The sequence below is a fragment of the Elephantulus edwardii genome, unplaced genomic scaffold (genome assembly GCF_000299155.1).
Source record: "Elephantulus edwardii isolate Elephantulus edwardi_28Jun2011 unplaced genomic scaffold, EleEdw1.0 scaffold00258, whole genome shotgun sequence".
Classification (NCBI taxonomy): Eukaryota; Metazoa; Chordata; class Mammalia; order Macroscelidea; family Macroscelididae; genus Elephantulus; species Elephantulus edwardii.
This window is the reverse complement of record NW_006400008.1, coordinates 3,326,834-3,342,448: the sequence shown is the minus strand read 5'-3', so window position 1 is coordinate 3,342,448 and position 15,615 is coordinate 3,326,834. Positions and strand designations below refer to the sequence as shown.

General features: G+C 36.2%; 1 protein-coding gene across 1 annotated transcript in view; it reads right to left on the bottom strand.

The window, feature by feature from the left end:
- COL19A1 (collagen, type XIX, alpha 1) overlaps positions 1–15,615 on the bottom strand; it is a 669,215-nt gene that overhangs the window by 314,059 nt on the left and 339,541 nt on the right. Inside the window, exons 12-13 of the mRNA XM_006899482.1 lie at positions 8,704–8,757; positions 6,898–6,933 (exon numbers count right to left, since the gene is read on the bottom strand). Of these exons, the coding sequence (XP_006899544.1) occupies positions 6,898–6,933; positions 8,704–8,757 (90 nt within the window). The remainder of the gene's footprint in view (positions 1–6,897; positions 6,934–8,703; positions 8,758–15,615) is intronic.

Below are 15,615 nucleotides of genomic sequence, written 5' to 3'. Positions count from 1 at the left end.
TCCTGATCCAGGCCATGGTCTTCGCAATAACTCGCTAGGCATCAGAGAGCTGGACAATGACTAAGGATGATAGAATAAGAATTCATATATTTGATTTGTGGTTCTGGAGAAAAGTATTTAGTATACCATTGTCTGCTAGGAGAACAAATAGATTCATCCTGAAGAGGGTGACATTGGTCTGCTCCTTGGAGGCAAGGATTTTGACACTTCATCTGACATACTTTGGGCATATCCAAGTAGGGACCAGTCCTTGGAGGCGGACATCATGTTCGGTAGGGTGGAGGGACAGTGTAAGAGAATTAGACTCTGAATGAAATGGATTCACTCAGCAACTGGGGTAATGTGGGTAGGCATGTCTGAGACAATGAGGTTGGTTCAAGACAGAGCAAGGTTCAGAGCTCTTGTACCTAGGGCTGCTATGAGTCACAAGTGAATTGATAGCACATAGCAACAACATGTTGTTGTTGTTGTTGTTAGGTGCCACTTGAGTTAGCTCCAACTCATAGTAACCTTATTTACAACACAACAAAATGCCATCAATACTGTACCATCCTCCCAATTGCTTAGATTCTCAAGGCCACTGTTGCAACCAGTGTGTCACTCTATCACTTCTATATATGGTTGTTGGTTCTTCTATATATGGTTGTGATGAGCCATCGAGTCCACTATGACTCATAGAGACCTTTTGCACAATATCTCTGAACATTGCTCTATCCTGAGACAATCTCACTGTCTCTGACACAACTACCCTTATTATTCCAGTTACTGTCAATCCACCTCATCTGGGGTCTTTCTATTCTGTATTGTACCTCCACTCTTCCTTCCAAACATGATATATTTTCCAGTGACTGGCCTTTCCTGGCTACATGCCCAAACTATGTAAGACAAAGCCTCAAAATGCTTGCCTCCCAAGGATCAATTTGGTTTCATCCTCTCCAAGACATATCTGTTAGTTATCTTGGCAGTACATGGTATGTTCAGTACTTTTCTCCAGCACCACAACTCAAAGGCATCAGTTCTTCTTTTGTCATCTTTGATCCTTATCCAGCTCTCTGATGTATAGCAAGTAATTGTGAAGACCATAGCTTGGATCAGGGGCATTTTAGTCTCTACACTGACATTGTAGTTCTTTAGCATTCTGCAGAGATTCCTTAACAGTAGATTTTCCTAATGCAATTCATCTTTTGCTTTCTTGATGGTTGGTGCCAAGCGTGTTGATTGTGGAAACTAGCAGGTTGAAATTCTTAATAATCTTAATCTCTTCATCATCTACTATGGTGCTGAAAACTGGTCCAGTGGGGAGAATCTTTGTTTTCTCTAGGTTAAGTTTGAATCCATATTGAAGACTACAGTCCTTTACACTCTGCAGCAAATGCTTAAGGTCCTCCTCTGTTTCAGCAAACAACGTTGTGTTTTCAGCATAACACAGGTTGTTGATGAGTCTTCCTCCAATTCTGTTGCCACGTTCTTCCTGGTCAAGTCTAGCCTCATCAATGATCTATTCTGTATATAGATTGAGGAGAATCTCTAAAAGTTATAGAGACAGGATACACCCCTGACACACTTCTTTCCTGATCTTGAAACATACTGTGCTTCCTTGCTCTGTTCTAATGACTGCCTCCTGGTCCAAATACAGATTTCACATGAGCACAATTAAGTGTGCGGCGATTCTCATTCTTCTCAAGGCTAGCCACAATTTGTCGTGATCCACACAGTCAAATGCCTTTGCATAGTCGATGAATCACAATTAGGCATTCCTGTGATACTATCTATCCCCTTTGGGCCAAGATCTGTCTGGCACTGGCACTGATATCCTTAGAACCACAGCCTTTTCTAAACCTGTCTTGTATTTCTAGTAGTTCTCTGTTGATGTAATGTTCCAGTGATTTTCAGATGATCTTTAGCAGCATTTTTGTTTGTATGTAATACGAGTGATATTGTGATAATTTCTGTTCTCTGTGGGGGTCATGTGTGTTGTTTTTTTTTTTTGTTTTGTTTTGTGTTTTTGCCATGTAAATAAATATGGATCTCTTCCATTCAGTTGGCCAGGTAGGTATCCTCCAGATTTCTAGGAACAACCTAGAGCATGTGCAAGACAGCATCTGTTGAAATATCTCAATTGATATTACATCATTTTCTGGGGGCTTGTTTTTAGCCAATTCTTTCAGAATAGGGTAAACTTCCTTCATCACCATTGCCTCTTGAACATAGTTGCTTCATGAAATTCTTCTGTGTCAGCAATTTCTTTTTCATATATTGACTCCATGTTCTCCTTCCATCTTCTTTTGATGCTTTCTAGATAATTCAATATTCTGCCCATAGCATCCTTAAGTATTGCATCTCAAGACTTGTATTTGTTCTTCAGTTCCTTCAGCTTAAGAAATGCCAAGTGAGTTTATCCCTTTTGATTTTCACACTCCAGTTCTTTGCACATTTCATTATAATACTTTGTCTTGTTTTCCTGTGTTGTCCTTTGAAATCGTCTGTTCAGCTCTTTAACTTCCTGATTTTACCTTTTGCTTTAGCTTCTCGGCACATTAGTGCAATATTCAGAGTCTCTTCCAACATCCACCTCGTTTTCTCTTCCTCCTTTTTCTTTGTAATGCCCTTTAGCATTCTTCATGGATATCTTCTATATCTTCATTGTTGATATCTTCCCACAGCTCATCTGGTCACTTATTAATACTCAAGGCCTCAAACCTGTTCCTGCGATGGCTTTTTAATTCAAGTGGGATATATTTAAGGTCAAATTTTGGTTCGCAGGGAATGTTTTAAGTTTCTGCTTGAACCTGCATATATGTAGGTGGTGATCTGTTCCAAAATCAGCACCTGGACTAGTTTTCACATTTGATATTGAACTTCTCTAATAATTTCTTTTCACAGATGTATTCAGTCTGATTCCTGTGCACACCATCAGGTGAGTGTACGGTTGTCATTTATGTTTCTTATAAAAGATATTTGCAATGAATAAATAATTGACTGTAGAAAATTCTACCAGTTTATCTCCAGCCTTGTTTCGGTCACCAAGTCCATGTTTTCCGACTACTGATCCTACTTCTCTGTTCCCAACTTTTGCAGTCTAGTCACTCATTATTATTGTTACCTCTGGTTGTATGTTCTATTGATTTCTGACTGCAAAAGCTGGTAGAAATCTATTTCTTGCTCTTTGGCTCTGGCTGTTGATGCAAATATTTGAATGATGGAAGTATTAACAGGTGTTTGTTATCCTGTAGCTCACAACATTATATTTCAATTGGATCTGGGAATGAACTTTTAAATTATGAGTGGGACTCCCTTTTCCCTCACCTTTTCATTTCAAGCATAGTATATCATTTGATTGTCTGATTCAAAATGTCCCATGCCAATCCATCTCATTTTGTCATTGTCTAGCATGCCAATGTTTATATGTCTCATTCTTTTCTTAACAGTGTCCAATTTCTTACATTTATGCGTCTCACATTCCATGTCCCAACCCAATCATTAGTGTTTGCTTGCAACTGTTTCTCCTCTTTTGTGTTTGCCAACCAGAGATCTCAGCCACAGGTGTCATATCTTCTAGTCTAACCTAAGCGTGTTGTATTGTTTATAGGATTTTTGAAGGCCTATTGTTTCAGAAGTAGATGGTAAATTTTTCTCCCTAGTCTGCCTTAATTTAGATGATCATCTTTAGAGTAATATCTGACAGGTATATGTCTGCCTAAATTTAACCCAAGGATCTCTGGTAGAATAGTTTGCAGCATGTCACACTGCTAACGTTAAAAAAAAACACAAAACACAAAAAACATTTCTTCCTTGGTTTTAACTCACCCTCAAGGGAGACAGATGGGCAGTTTCTTTTCTTATGATGTATAACCTTGCTGGCAAAACTGGACTTCCACCTACAGAAAGCTGAAACAGGATCCATATCTCACACCATACACAAAAATCAACTCAAGGTGGATCAGAGACCTGGGACTAAAGCCCAAAACCTTAAAGTTCATAAGCAAGAAACTGGGATCAAACTTAGAAGGCCTAGTCTGTGATATAAAGACACTGCCAAAAACAGCCATAAATGTAACAATCTGAAGAGGATAAAACTGATGAATGGGACCTTCTAAAGATTAAATCCCTGTCTATATAAAAAACTTTTCCCAACAGGGTGAAAAGAAAACCCACCAACTGGGAACAAATATTTGGTAATACCATCTCAGACAAGGGTCTCATAACAAAATTTTACAGAATACTCCTGGGCCTCCATAAGAAAAAGACTGATAATCCAATTATAAAATGAGCAACAGACATGGAAAGAATTTTCACAGAGGAAGATATTCGAATGGCAAACAGACACATGAAGAAATGCTCCAAGTCACTGTCAGTAAGAGAAATGGAAATAAAAACTACAGTGAGATACCATCTCCCTCTAGTAACAGTGATGAAGTTTTAACAGGATAGCAAGTAATAAAAGTTGGAGAGGATGTGGCGAGATAGGAATTCTTACACATTGTTGGTGGGATTGTAAAATGGTACATCCGCTCTGGAAGACAGTTTGGCATTTCCTCAAAAAACTGAACACAGAAATTCTATGACCCAGCTATTCCACTGCTTGGAATATAATTTGCAAAAATGAGAACTAAGGCACAATGGAGTACACCAATGTTCATAGCAGCATTATTTATCTTCTCAAGAACATGGAAACAGCCCAGATGTCCAACCACAGTCGAATGGATTGAGACATTATGATACATTGACACAATGGAATACTACACAGCATGCAGAAGCAATGATTTTTCAAATTATTACCTATCTTGGAAGGAACTGGAGAGCATCATGCTGAGCGAACTTAGTCCCACAAGGACAAATATTGTATAAAATCATTATTATAGAATGAGTATGAAGAGCCAAAGGGGAGGGAGGGTCAGAGCAGAGGGGTGTTGAGGGTGAGTGGATTAATCATGGGGTTGTACAATTTGATGGGGGGAGGTGATGGGAATTGGAAGAATCTGGTCTGAAAAGCACAGAATTCCCCAGCAAATTGAATTTAGTTATTCCTAAGTAAAATACCTGCTTGGTTTTTAAGATTTCCATCGATGAAAAAAAATATGCCCTTTAAATAAGAGTTGCAAAGATTACCTGTACAAAATCTCATTCATATATTCCTCATTATAAGGTTTTTCAAATAGAAAGACAAATACTAATGTTACCAAACTACAAAGCTTTTGGGATTCCTGTGCTGCTTTGATTAGAAAGAGCTCCATCTACATTGCTAAAGAAAGTTCTTGAAACCTGACTTTCTATGACAGGACCAGAATTCAAGTCAGGTACTCTTGACTTAAATTCTTAACTTATGCCATTAGGTAACATCAGAAAGCCATTTATGAGACATCGGGCTACCAAGGATCTGTTTTCTTTTTTAAGCACAGATTTGTTTTTCTGTCTTACACCAATTATTTAAATTAAAGGAGAATCTTTACTGTCCGGGGAGGGGGGCAGTGGGGAGGAGTATCTTTAATTGTAAATCATATCTAAAAATAAAATATACTTATAACTAAATGCTTAATGAACAGTAGACTGCATAAAATTTCATTATGTATAACCCTGTTTGCTGAAACTGAGGAGGACCTGAACTCCTTGCTGCAGAAGATTAAGGACTACAGCCTTCAAAATGGCAGGTTTCAGGGCTATTATTGTACATGGGGTTGCTATGAGTCTCAAGTGACTTGACAGAACATAACAACAACAACAATATATATTGTAAACATTTCCAACAAGTATGTTCCTCAAATATTGCTGTTTATCATTTATAAATCTTTGAAATACATCACAAAGAAAACTAACAGTGGACAAGATCTGAGAAATCCTGTTGGACAGGATTTGAAGTATCTAGCAATCAGTTTAAATAAATAGCTATCTTACGCATTGAGTGGATAGGGCGGCCTCTGCTTCCATTTACTTTAAACTTGATGTTAAAAATTTATGATTAAACATTTAAGGGAGGAAATTATGAGCCATATGAAAGGGGAAAAATGTGTTCAATCTGTACTGGTTTCAGATTTTTCTTTTTTAAAAATGTTTAAATTATTTTTAAATTTAATGAATATAGAAACTTTGTATTTCCGTTCATTCATTGTTGCACTTTTCTCCCTGCCCACGCCTCCCCCTGCCAGTACACTCTTCTCTGAAAAGTAAAATTCTTTCATTATTTTACAATCTCTCCCCCCAGGTCCACTCCAGTCTGCAGCAGCCTTCATTCTGGACTCCTGTCATGACAATAATACCTAAAGTTTCAGACTTTTCTAGTAACTGCCTGTGTCACACTGGGCCAACCACTGCACTGTTGTAGGCAGTTTCTCCATACTTAAAATGTGGATGTTTTCACAGCGATTGTTCATAGAATTTCTATAAGTCATAGTTGAATCAACAGCATACAACAACAAAACAACAGTATCAAGACGATGACAACATGAAAAGACAATATTCAGGTGAGTTACGAAAGAAAACTTTGCATTAAATAGTAAAGAATTGAGATTATGCCCCTGGTAGTTTATGAAATGATTATTATTAAATAATACAGTGTCAGAAATAATTGTCCTAAAATCAGAAATACATAGACATTGGGTTAAATTAAATGGATTTCAATTAAATCCTAGGAAAATATTCTGGATTATGAGGGTTATTACATCATTATATCAGACACACAATAACTATTTCTGGTCAGTTTCAAACAATGTTAGAGCTGAATGGAGAAAATAAACTATATAATATTTCTATCTTTTAAAAAAATGTGGTCATTTGCTATATGTTCTCTAAGATTGCTTTTAATTCTCAAAATACTCTGTTTTTGTCATGGCGTCATGAGAATCTAAACCAGTGACATAATTTAGCACATTCAATTTTGATTTTTACTTTAAGAATACTTACAGTTAAGGCTGGTGGTCCTGGAGGACCCATATCTCCCTACAAATAGATTAAATGAAAAAGTTGCAGTTACAACCAAAGTCAAAGTCATTGACATGAAGTCTAAACTGACATAGGTCAACCCTCCTGCAGGTTTTCTGATCTAGGAAGAGTCTGTCCATCTTTCTTCCATGGAAGTGCTTTGGAATCAAACACTAGGGAGTCCTCACTTTGGGATTAGCAGCAGAACTCCCTATGGACTATGCTCCCAAAGCTCACGATCACAATAGAACCTATAGATTTATTGACAAATTTTCTGCATGAGCAGCTGTGATATTTATAGAAAATTCTGAAGAAAAAAGATATCATTTCATCTTGATAAAAATATCTGCAAAATAGAAAATTTACCTTGCGTCTTTTTGTTCTCAGGATTAAAAATCACCTCATATACCATGATAGGCGAATTTGCAGCAGAACTTGTTTTGAAAAATGAAAATTATCAAATTTTCTATTATTTTGTCTTCTAATCTAAAATTAGAAAGAGTATCTTTTCCAATTTGGTTATTTGCCAGTTGAACAGCTGGGGAGTGTCACATCAACAGATAATTTTCAGACAAAGTTAGTATGGGATCAGCAGAAATAAGAAGTGGATTTCCCTACTTTATGCCTCCCAGCTGCAAAAAGTGGTACCATTGCCTCTTTTAAAGCTCTGAATAGGCATTGCACTTGGCATCAATTTAAAGGGTTTGGTCTTATTTATGTATTTTTTTAAGTCCTAAAATTGTTGTGCTGACCTATGTGAATACAGATTAGCAGATGGACATATTGATAATTAAACTTCAAAATATTTGAAAAATAGTTCATCTAAGTGTTCTGGTTTACACTATATAATGTCTCAAGAACTTTATTTCAAGAGAATTCTCAGACTTTAAGACTATGCATCATTATGCAGTTATTTTTAGGTTGATAGTATATAAATTGTATTTGTAAGATATAATTATTTTACAGTCTTGTTTTATATCTTTATGATCAAGAGTATCTTTTTCTCATATATTATGATCATCTTAAAAGATAGAACTTAAACTTTATTATTTTATTTATTTAAATATTAAATTGTTACTTTTTAAAAGATTAAAACCCTACAATAGCTGTTAAAAAACACTGCTATAGCTTATATTAGTCACTAGAGATGGATTTGCAAGATTTTCTTTAATGTACAGGCAACTGTTAACCATTGATGAAGATGAATTAATGTGTTGAGTGTGGAGAACAAAATACAGTGCAAATCACACCCACCCAACTCTCATTAAACTGGGATCTCCAACTACCTCATTCAAAGCAACTCTTGCTTTTCTTAAATCCTCCTTTCAAAGCCAATGCTCATATATGTTAAAGAAATAGTAAATGAGAAAAAGTGAAGGGATGTGGAACACTGAGACTAAAATTGAGATACAAAATTAACCTCATTCTCCCAAAGAGGTACAAGCTTCTGCCTCATGGTAGGAGCTTAGTGCTACTAGAAAAAAATCACTGATAGAAGACTCACTTGCTAATTTAGTGACAGCACTTGCTAAGTTAGTGATAGCACTATCTAATTCTGTTAACCAAGGTGGGGGGGAACCCCACAAAACATTAACTAGAAAATAATAAAGATGTGAGTGATTATAAAATATTTTCAAAGTATTTAGTCTCTTCACACTAATTAAATGAACCTCCAATTTTTTTTTTCTTACTTAGATGCTAAAAAAGCAGCTAAACCTTATCAATGAGAAGTCACTCCACGGTATTTTAGTAAGAAAATGTTTGCACTTTGCTAGGTAAATACAGTACCTTTTCTCCTTTTGGGCCAGGTGGACCACGAGGACCCAGATCACCTTTCAAACCCTGTGTAAAGAATACAATCAATGTAATTGAAAGCTTCAATTTTGAAAAAGTCATTAGTAACACAATGAATCATAATTTACTGGACTCCTAAATTCCATTCTTTGCTTTGTAGTGTAGAGAGAAAAAAGGAGACAACTGGCATTAAAATGATAAGCAACATCTGTGCTGTGGTGGTACAGATCCTCTAAATCAGCGCCAGTCCTCAGTACTGCATTTTGGTGCAACTTTGCTTCCTGCTAAAATTATATTAATTCACCATCTGGGAGAAAATCATTTAGATCTATATGGGTTTTTGAGTATCCACTTTGGATTAAATTTGTGGATGTTGTAAATACCTCTGATTTAGCATTGATTTGCCCTTTATAAAGCTTGCCAAAAAATTCAAGAGTTACATCAAAAACATTTGTATGTCTCTATCAAGAAATCAAATTGTAGAGGCAAAAAGTATAGGATGCATTCCTTATTCAATGACTTATCGAATGGGAATAAAATGTAATCACTTTCCTGTTTTTAAAGTATGTTTTAGTTCAGTTATGCCTTTAATGATTTTTCTACCTGGACATATAGAGAGAACAAATTAAATTATATATAACATAGACAGAAATATTAGTTAAATACATGTTTTGAAGATGTTTATAGTGTGAAGTAGAAAAGGGTAGATTCTGACTGGTAAATAGGAAGGAGGGAAGTTCCTCCTCCTTAATAAAGCACACTGGATAAAGAAAGAACAATAAGGGGAAAAGAAATATTCCAAACCACATAACCCAGGAAGCCATGGTTATTTAGTCAATTCCAGCAGAAAGTAAATCTATAGGACAAAATGGAACTGCTCCATAAGGTATCCAAGGCCATAAATCTTTACTGAAGCAGATTGACGCACCTTTCTCCTACAGAGAAACTTGTGGGTTCAAGACGCAGATGTTTCATTAACAGTCAAGTGCTTTAATAACCACTGCTTCAACAGGGCTCTTCAAAACAAATAATACACAATAAATCACAGTCTTTTAATGTTCCTGGATGAGAGAATATAGCTATTTCTTACAGAATAATTAATTCCTATTAACATCACCATCAGTCATGTATAGCTAGAAACCAATGATGATGTGAAAGGAATAACATAAAATGTTTCTTTTATTATTACCTTCAAGGGGTGGAGGAGCAGGAAATATAAATAAATGAATAAAAATTCCAAATGATATCAGAGATATGAGATTCCATTATTAAATGAAATATCCTCTCCTCCCACATCAAGAAGCATGCATTCTCTTTATACATGCCTCCAAAGTAGAATTAGCAATATATTGTGAACACTCATGAAAGAAGATAGCACCATTTTTGTGACTAGATCTTATTATTATTTCACTCATTCATTTATCCATCCAATTACTAAATGAATATTCATTAAATTTCTATTGTGCCAATACTCCTCTAGGCTTTGGATCTACCTTGTCCGATACAGAAGACATGAGCCATATGTCTTTTTAGTGTAAAAATTGTGACTTGTCTCACCACAACAAGAAAAAGGTAAATAATACAATTGAAAAATGGGCACAGGATATGAACAGACACTTCACTGAAGAAGACATTCAGATGGCTAACAAGCACATGAAGAAATGTTCAAAATCCCTAGCTCTAAGACAGATGCAAATTAAAACAACGATGAGATACCATCTCACCCCAGTCAGAACTGCAAAAATTAAGAGAATAGCAAGCAACAAATGCTGGCGAGGTTGTAGAGAAACTGGAACCCTTATTCACTGTTGGTGGGAGTGTAAAATGGTGCAACCTCTGTGGAAAGTGGTATGGCACTTTCTCTAAAAGTTGCAAATAGAGATACCATTTGACCCAGCAATTCCACTACTGGGAATATACCCCAAGGAGACCACAACTGACACCCAAGCAGATATATGCACACCCATGTTTACTGTGGCTTTGTTCACAATAGCAAGGATTTGGAAACAACTTAAATCCCCATCAACAAATGAATGGGTAGAGAAGCTGTGGTATATTCACCCAACGGAATACTACGCTATATTGAAAAACAAGGAACTCATGCAATATTATTCAAAAGGGATGACCCTGGAGGACATTACGCTGAGTGAAGTATCTCAGTCACAAAAAGACAAATACTGCATGGTGCCACTGTTCTAAAATAGGACTGACCTTGGGTTGGGGAGAGACTGAGAAAGGTGGGTTCAGCAATGTATACTGCATTGAAACAGATGAGGGAGAAAACTGTTTAAAAGGGATATGTGATTAGGTATTTTTGTCATGATAGGAGTCTAGAGTGAAGGCTACATAGTGGAGTGGACCTGGGGGAAGGTTTGTAAAGCAATAAAAGAATTTTACTTTTACAAGAGGGTAGTGTACTAGGGGGGAGGGTTGGGAGGGGAGAAAAGTGCAACAATAAATGAATGGAAACCCAAAGTCTCTGTAAATTTTTACTGAAATGAATAACAAATTTAAATTTAAAAAAACGAAAAAAAATTTTTATAAATTGTGACTAGTCTAAATTGAGATGTCAGTGAAAGTAAAACATACACGTGACTTCTGAGATTCAATATAAAAAAAACAAAATAAACTATCTCAGTGATTATATTATATAGGCATGCCTTGGCACTAATTCAAGTTTGGTTCCTGACTACCTCAACAAAGCAAATATCACTATAAGGGAGTAACATGAATTTTTTTGTTTGTATTCCAGTACATGTGAAAATTACACACTACTAGAAGATTGTAAGCCACAGGTTAGTGCTGATAACCCAAAGATAATGTCTTTAGGTACAGGCTAACCCAATGATGATGTCTGATGACTCAAACCCACCAGAGCCCCTGAGGGGGGAAAGATTGGCAACTTTACAGTCTCAGAGAATCATGCTCACAGGTTAGCCATGTGCTCCAATCCAAAAACAATGTCAAAAGAAGACAAAAGAAATCCCAACCAGGTCTGTTAAGCATGTAGTGACATTATAAAGAAGTTTGAAATATTTTGAGAATTACAAATATGTGTGACCGAGAAATGATGTGACCACTGACTTTTGTACATACACTGTCAGTGGTCTGACTTTGTTATCACAAATCTTCAATTTTTAGAAAGTACAATATCTGCACAGTGTAATAAATTGAAATGAAACAAAATGAAGTATGTCTGTATTGACTACATGATTTGATTCAAATTGATTGATACAAAGGACAATATTTTGGATATTCTGTTGTTGTTCATTGCCTTCATGTCAAGCACGACTCATAGCGACCCTATGGACAAGAAAGAGGCCTGAAGCCCCTCTAGAACTATCCACATTTATCAAAGTTCATAGAGTTTCCGGAGACACGTTGTTTAGGAAGTGGATGCTACACCTACATTACAATTAAGTTCTTCCATTTGATGCTGTTCTTTTTACTCTGATTACTAGACAATAGCAGCCTATCCGTGTAAGAGTCGGACAATGTGTAAAGAAGACTGAAGAAGAATTGGTACTTGTGAGTTGTAATGTTAGTGAAGACTACTAAGTATACCATGGCTGAAAAAAGAATGAAAAACTCTGTCTTGGAAGGAGTGTGGTCAGGGTGCTACTTAGAGGCATGCAGGGTGAGACTTCCACTCACCTAATCTGAACATGTTATTAGAAAGAGCTAATCCTTTGCAACATTCTATGTCTAGCTCTTCCTTTTTGGTGTTAGTTTGCACCTCCTCTTTTGCTTTTCTCTTCTTTTTACCTTATAAAAGATAAAATGCAGCAACAAATGCTGGTGAGGTTGTGGAGAAACTGGAATCCTTATTCACTGTTGTTGGGAGTGTAAAATGGTGCAACCACTATGGAAGACAGTGTGGCACTTTCTCAAAAAGTTGCAAATTTAGATACCATTTGACTCAGAAATTCCACTACTGGGAATATACCCCAAGGAAACCATAACTGACACCCAAGCAGATATATGCACACCCATGTTTATTGCAGCTTTGTTCACAATAGCTAGGAGTTGGAAACAACCTAAATCCCCATCAACAAATGAATGGATAGAGAAGCTGTGATATAATCACACAATGTAATACTATGCTGCTTTGAAAAATAAGGAACTAAAAAAAAATAAGGAACTCATGAAATATTATTCAAAATGGATGACCCTGGAGGACATTATGCTGAGTGAAGTATCTCAGTCACAAAAGGGCAAATACTGTATGGTGCCACAGTTGTAAAACAGGACTAACCTCAGGGTTGGGGGGAGACCGAGAAAGATGGGTTCAATAATGTATACTGCATTGAAACAGATGAGGGAGAAAACTGTTTAAAAGGTATATGTGATTAGGTATTTTTGTTATGACAGGAGTCCAGAGCGAAGGCTGTATGTAAAGTAGAGTGGACCTGGGGGAGGGATTGTAAAACAATGAAAGAATTTTTGTTTTACTTTTCAAAGAGTGTGGTGCACTGGGTGGCAGGAGATTTGGGAGGGGAGAAAAGTCCAACAATGAATAAATGGAAATCCAAAGTCTCTGTAAATTTTCATTGAAATTAATAATAATTTTTTTAAAAGATAAAATGTAATATAGGCCCACATTCCCAAGGAAATTCTTCTTAAAATGGATCAGGGTTATGACTTCATAAGAATGTCACATCCTACCCTAATCCTCATGCACCTGATTGGCTTATCATAACAGATCAGATCACATGATAGAAGATGATTACATCCTTGGACTGATGGACTGTCCCTGTGGCTTTACCTATGGCCTGAAACAGCAGAGATGGTGAGAATGGCTCAGGTTTAGGCGATGTTTTATTCTATTGTATATAGTGCTATATGATGGAAAATTGACTTGATGGACCTGAAAACAACAGCATAAAACAGATAAATGACAGCTGTTATGATGAAACAGTGGTATGAGCATTCATCTGTTAATCAAAAGGTTGAGGGTTTGAAACCACAAAGATACTCTGTTAGGACAAGATGAAGCTATGCCCATTAAGATTTAAAGCTTTGGAAATTCTACTTTGTCTTTGAGGGTCTCTATAAGTGAGAATCAATTTGAATGCAGTGGGATGTAAAATATGTTATCTTAAATAGTTATGCTGTAGTGTTGTCCTGAGAATTACATATTATAAAAACACTTAGGACATGACAGGTAGTTAATTGATGTTACTCTACTTTCTAAGTCCTAGTTTAAGGAATGATAAATAGTTCTTTTTGTACCATTTTGTATTCAGTTTGATGGATATATAACTGTGCTTGAATTTATATAGGATAGAATTCAATTCATAAACTGTATTTTTCAAGCTCTACACTTATGGCCATTAAAGTGAGACCCTGTAACTCATTCTCCTGCGACAAAATACAATGTTGTTAAGGCCATGGTATCATAATAGGCTCTGAGAAACAGATCAGTAATGCTTTTCTCAAGCACATTTTTCCTGCCCATATCATATCTGTGGTGCCAACAATGGTTATTGAGTGCTGGCGGATAAAAAGACATAGTGATTACCATAAAGAGCCAAATGGAACAGACTCTAAATTCAATATTGAATAAGATGGATATCTATTATTAAGGTTCACAATAAAATTCATGCATGCAAAGATTTTCAGAAGCAAGTCTACATTCTATGCAGAGAAAAGAAATCTGTTATCAAAAAGAAATATGAGTTGGAAGACAGTGTTATGACTAGAATTCTAAAAGCAGATAGACTGTGAATTGAATACTTCTTTGAAGGCCCACTATTTACGGATTATAGCATCTTTAAAAATCAGAAGATGATACAAAACAATGTAAATTATTTGTAAAGAATTTTAACCCATCAATTAATTCTTCATGGAGTTTCTATTGTTTACCTTTTCCCCTTCTAGCACCAGATGTTACCAGCTGGTATCTCTGGCTTTGTGATTTCACTATTTTTGTATTCATTATACAGATTGCATTGGCTTAGGAAGATTAACATGATTATTAAAGAAACATCAGATGCTGTATTCCTGATAAGAGATGCTTAAAATATGCAAGGGAGACTAAACTCAGTGATTGATACCTACTTTTCAAAGATTATAAAATATCACAAAAAAATAAAAGTATGTATCTTTTTGAGACAAATGTGTTATAGTATAGTTTTCTAATGATAACTGTGTTCTATAGCTCTTTTACATGCTAGATAAATTTCAAAATGCTTTATATATACTAACTCCTTTAACTCTTACTTAAAGCCTATGAATAAATTATTGTTACTATTATCCTACTGGGTGAAGGCAGAAACAGAGGTAGATTGAAGTAACATTGTAAGCAATGTATCAGTTAATCAGTGGTATAGCTGTAATTTCAAACTAGATAGTTTGGCTTCAGAGTCCTCCCTAATAACTTTATAATACTCCCTCTTAAGTTTGTTCTAAGATGTTGTTGCTTTGTGCATTTTAAAATAATATTGTTATTTATTGTTGTTATGTGCCATAGCGACCCTATGTACAAGAGCCCTAAACACCGTTCTATCCTGTGTCAAACTTTCCGTCTCAAACACGTTCATTCCCACCACTCCCCTCACAGAATCGATCCATCTCATTGAAGGTCTTCCTCTCCCAAACATGATGTCCCTCTCCAAGGACCAGTCCCTCCTTGCAACATGCCCAAAGTATGTCAGACGAAGCTTCAGAATCCTTTACTCCAAGGAGCATTCTGGTTTCACCCTCTTGAGGACAAACCTGTTTGTTCTCCTAGCAGTCCATGGTATATTCAACACTCTTCTCCAGCACCACAACTCAAAGGCATCAATTCTCTTTCTATCATCCCTATTCACTGTCCAACTCTCCGATGTATCAGGCGCACCTTAGTCTCCAGCCTGACATCATTGCTCTTCAGTACTCTTGAGAGGTCCCTCACAGCCGACTTTC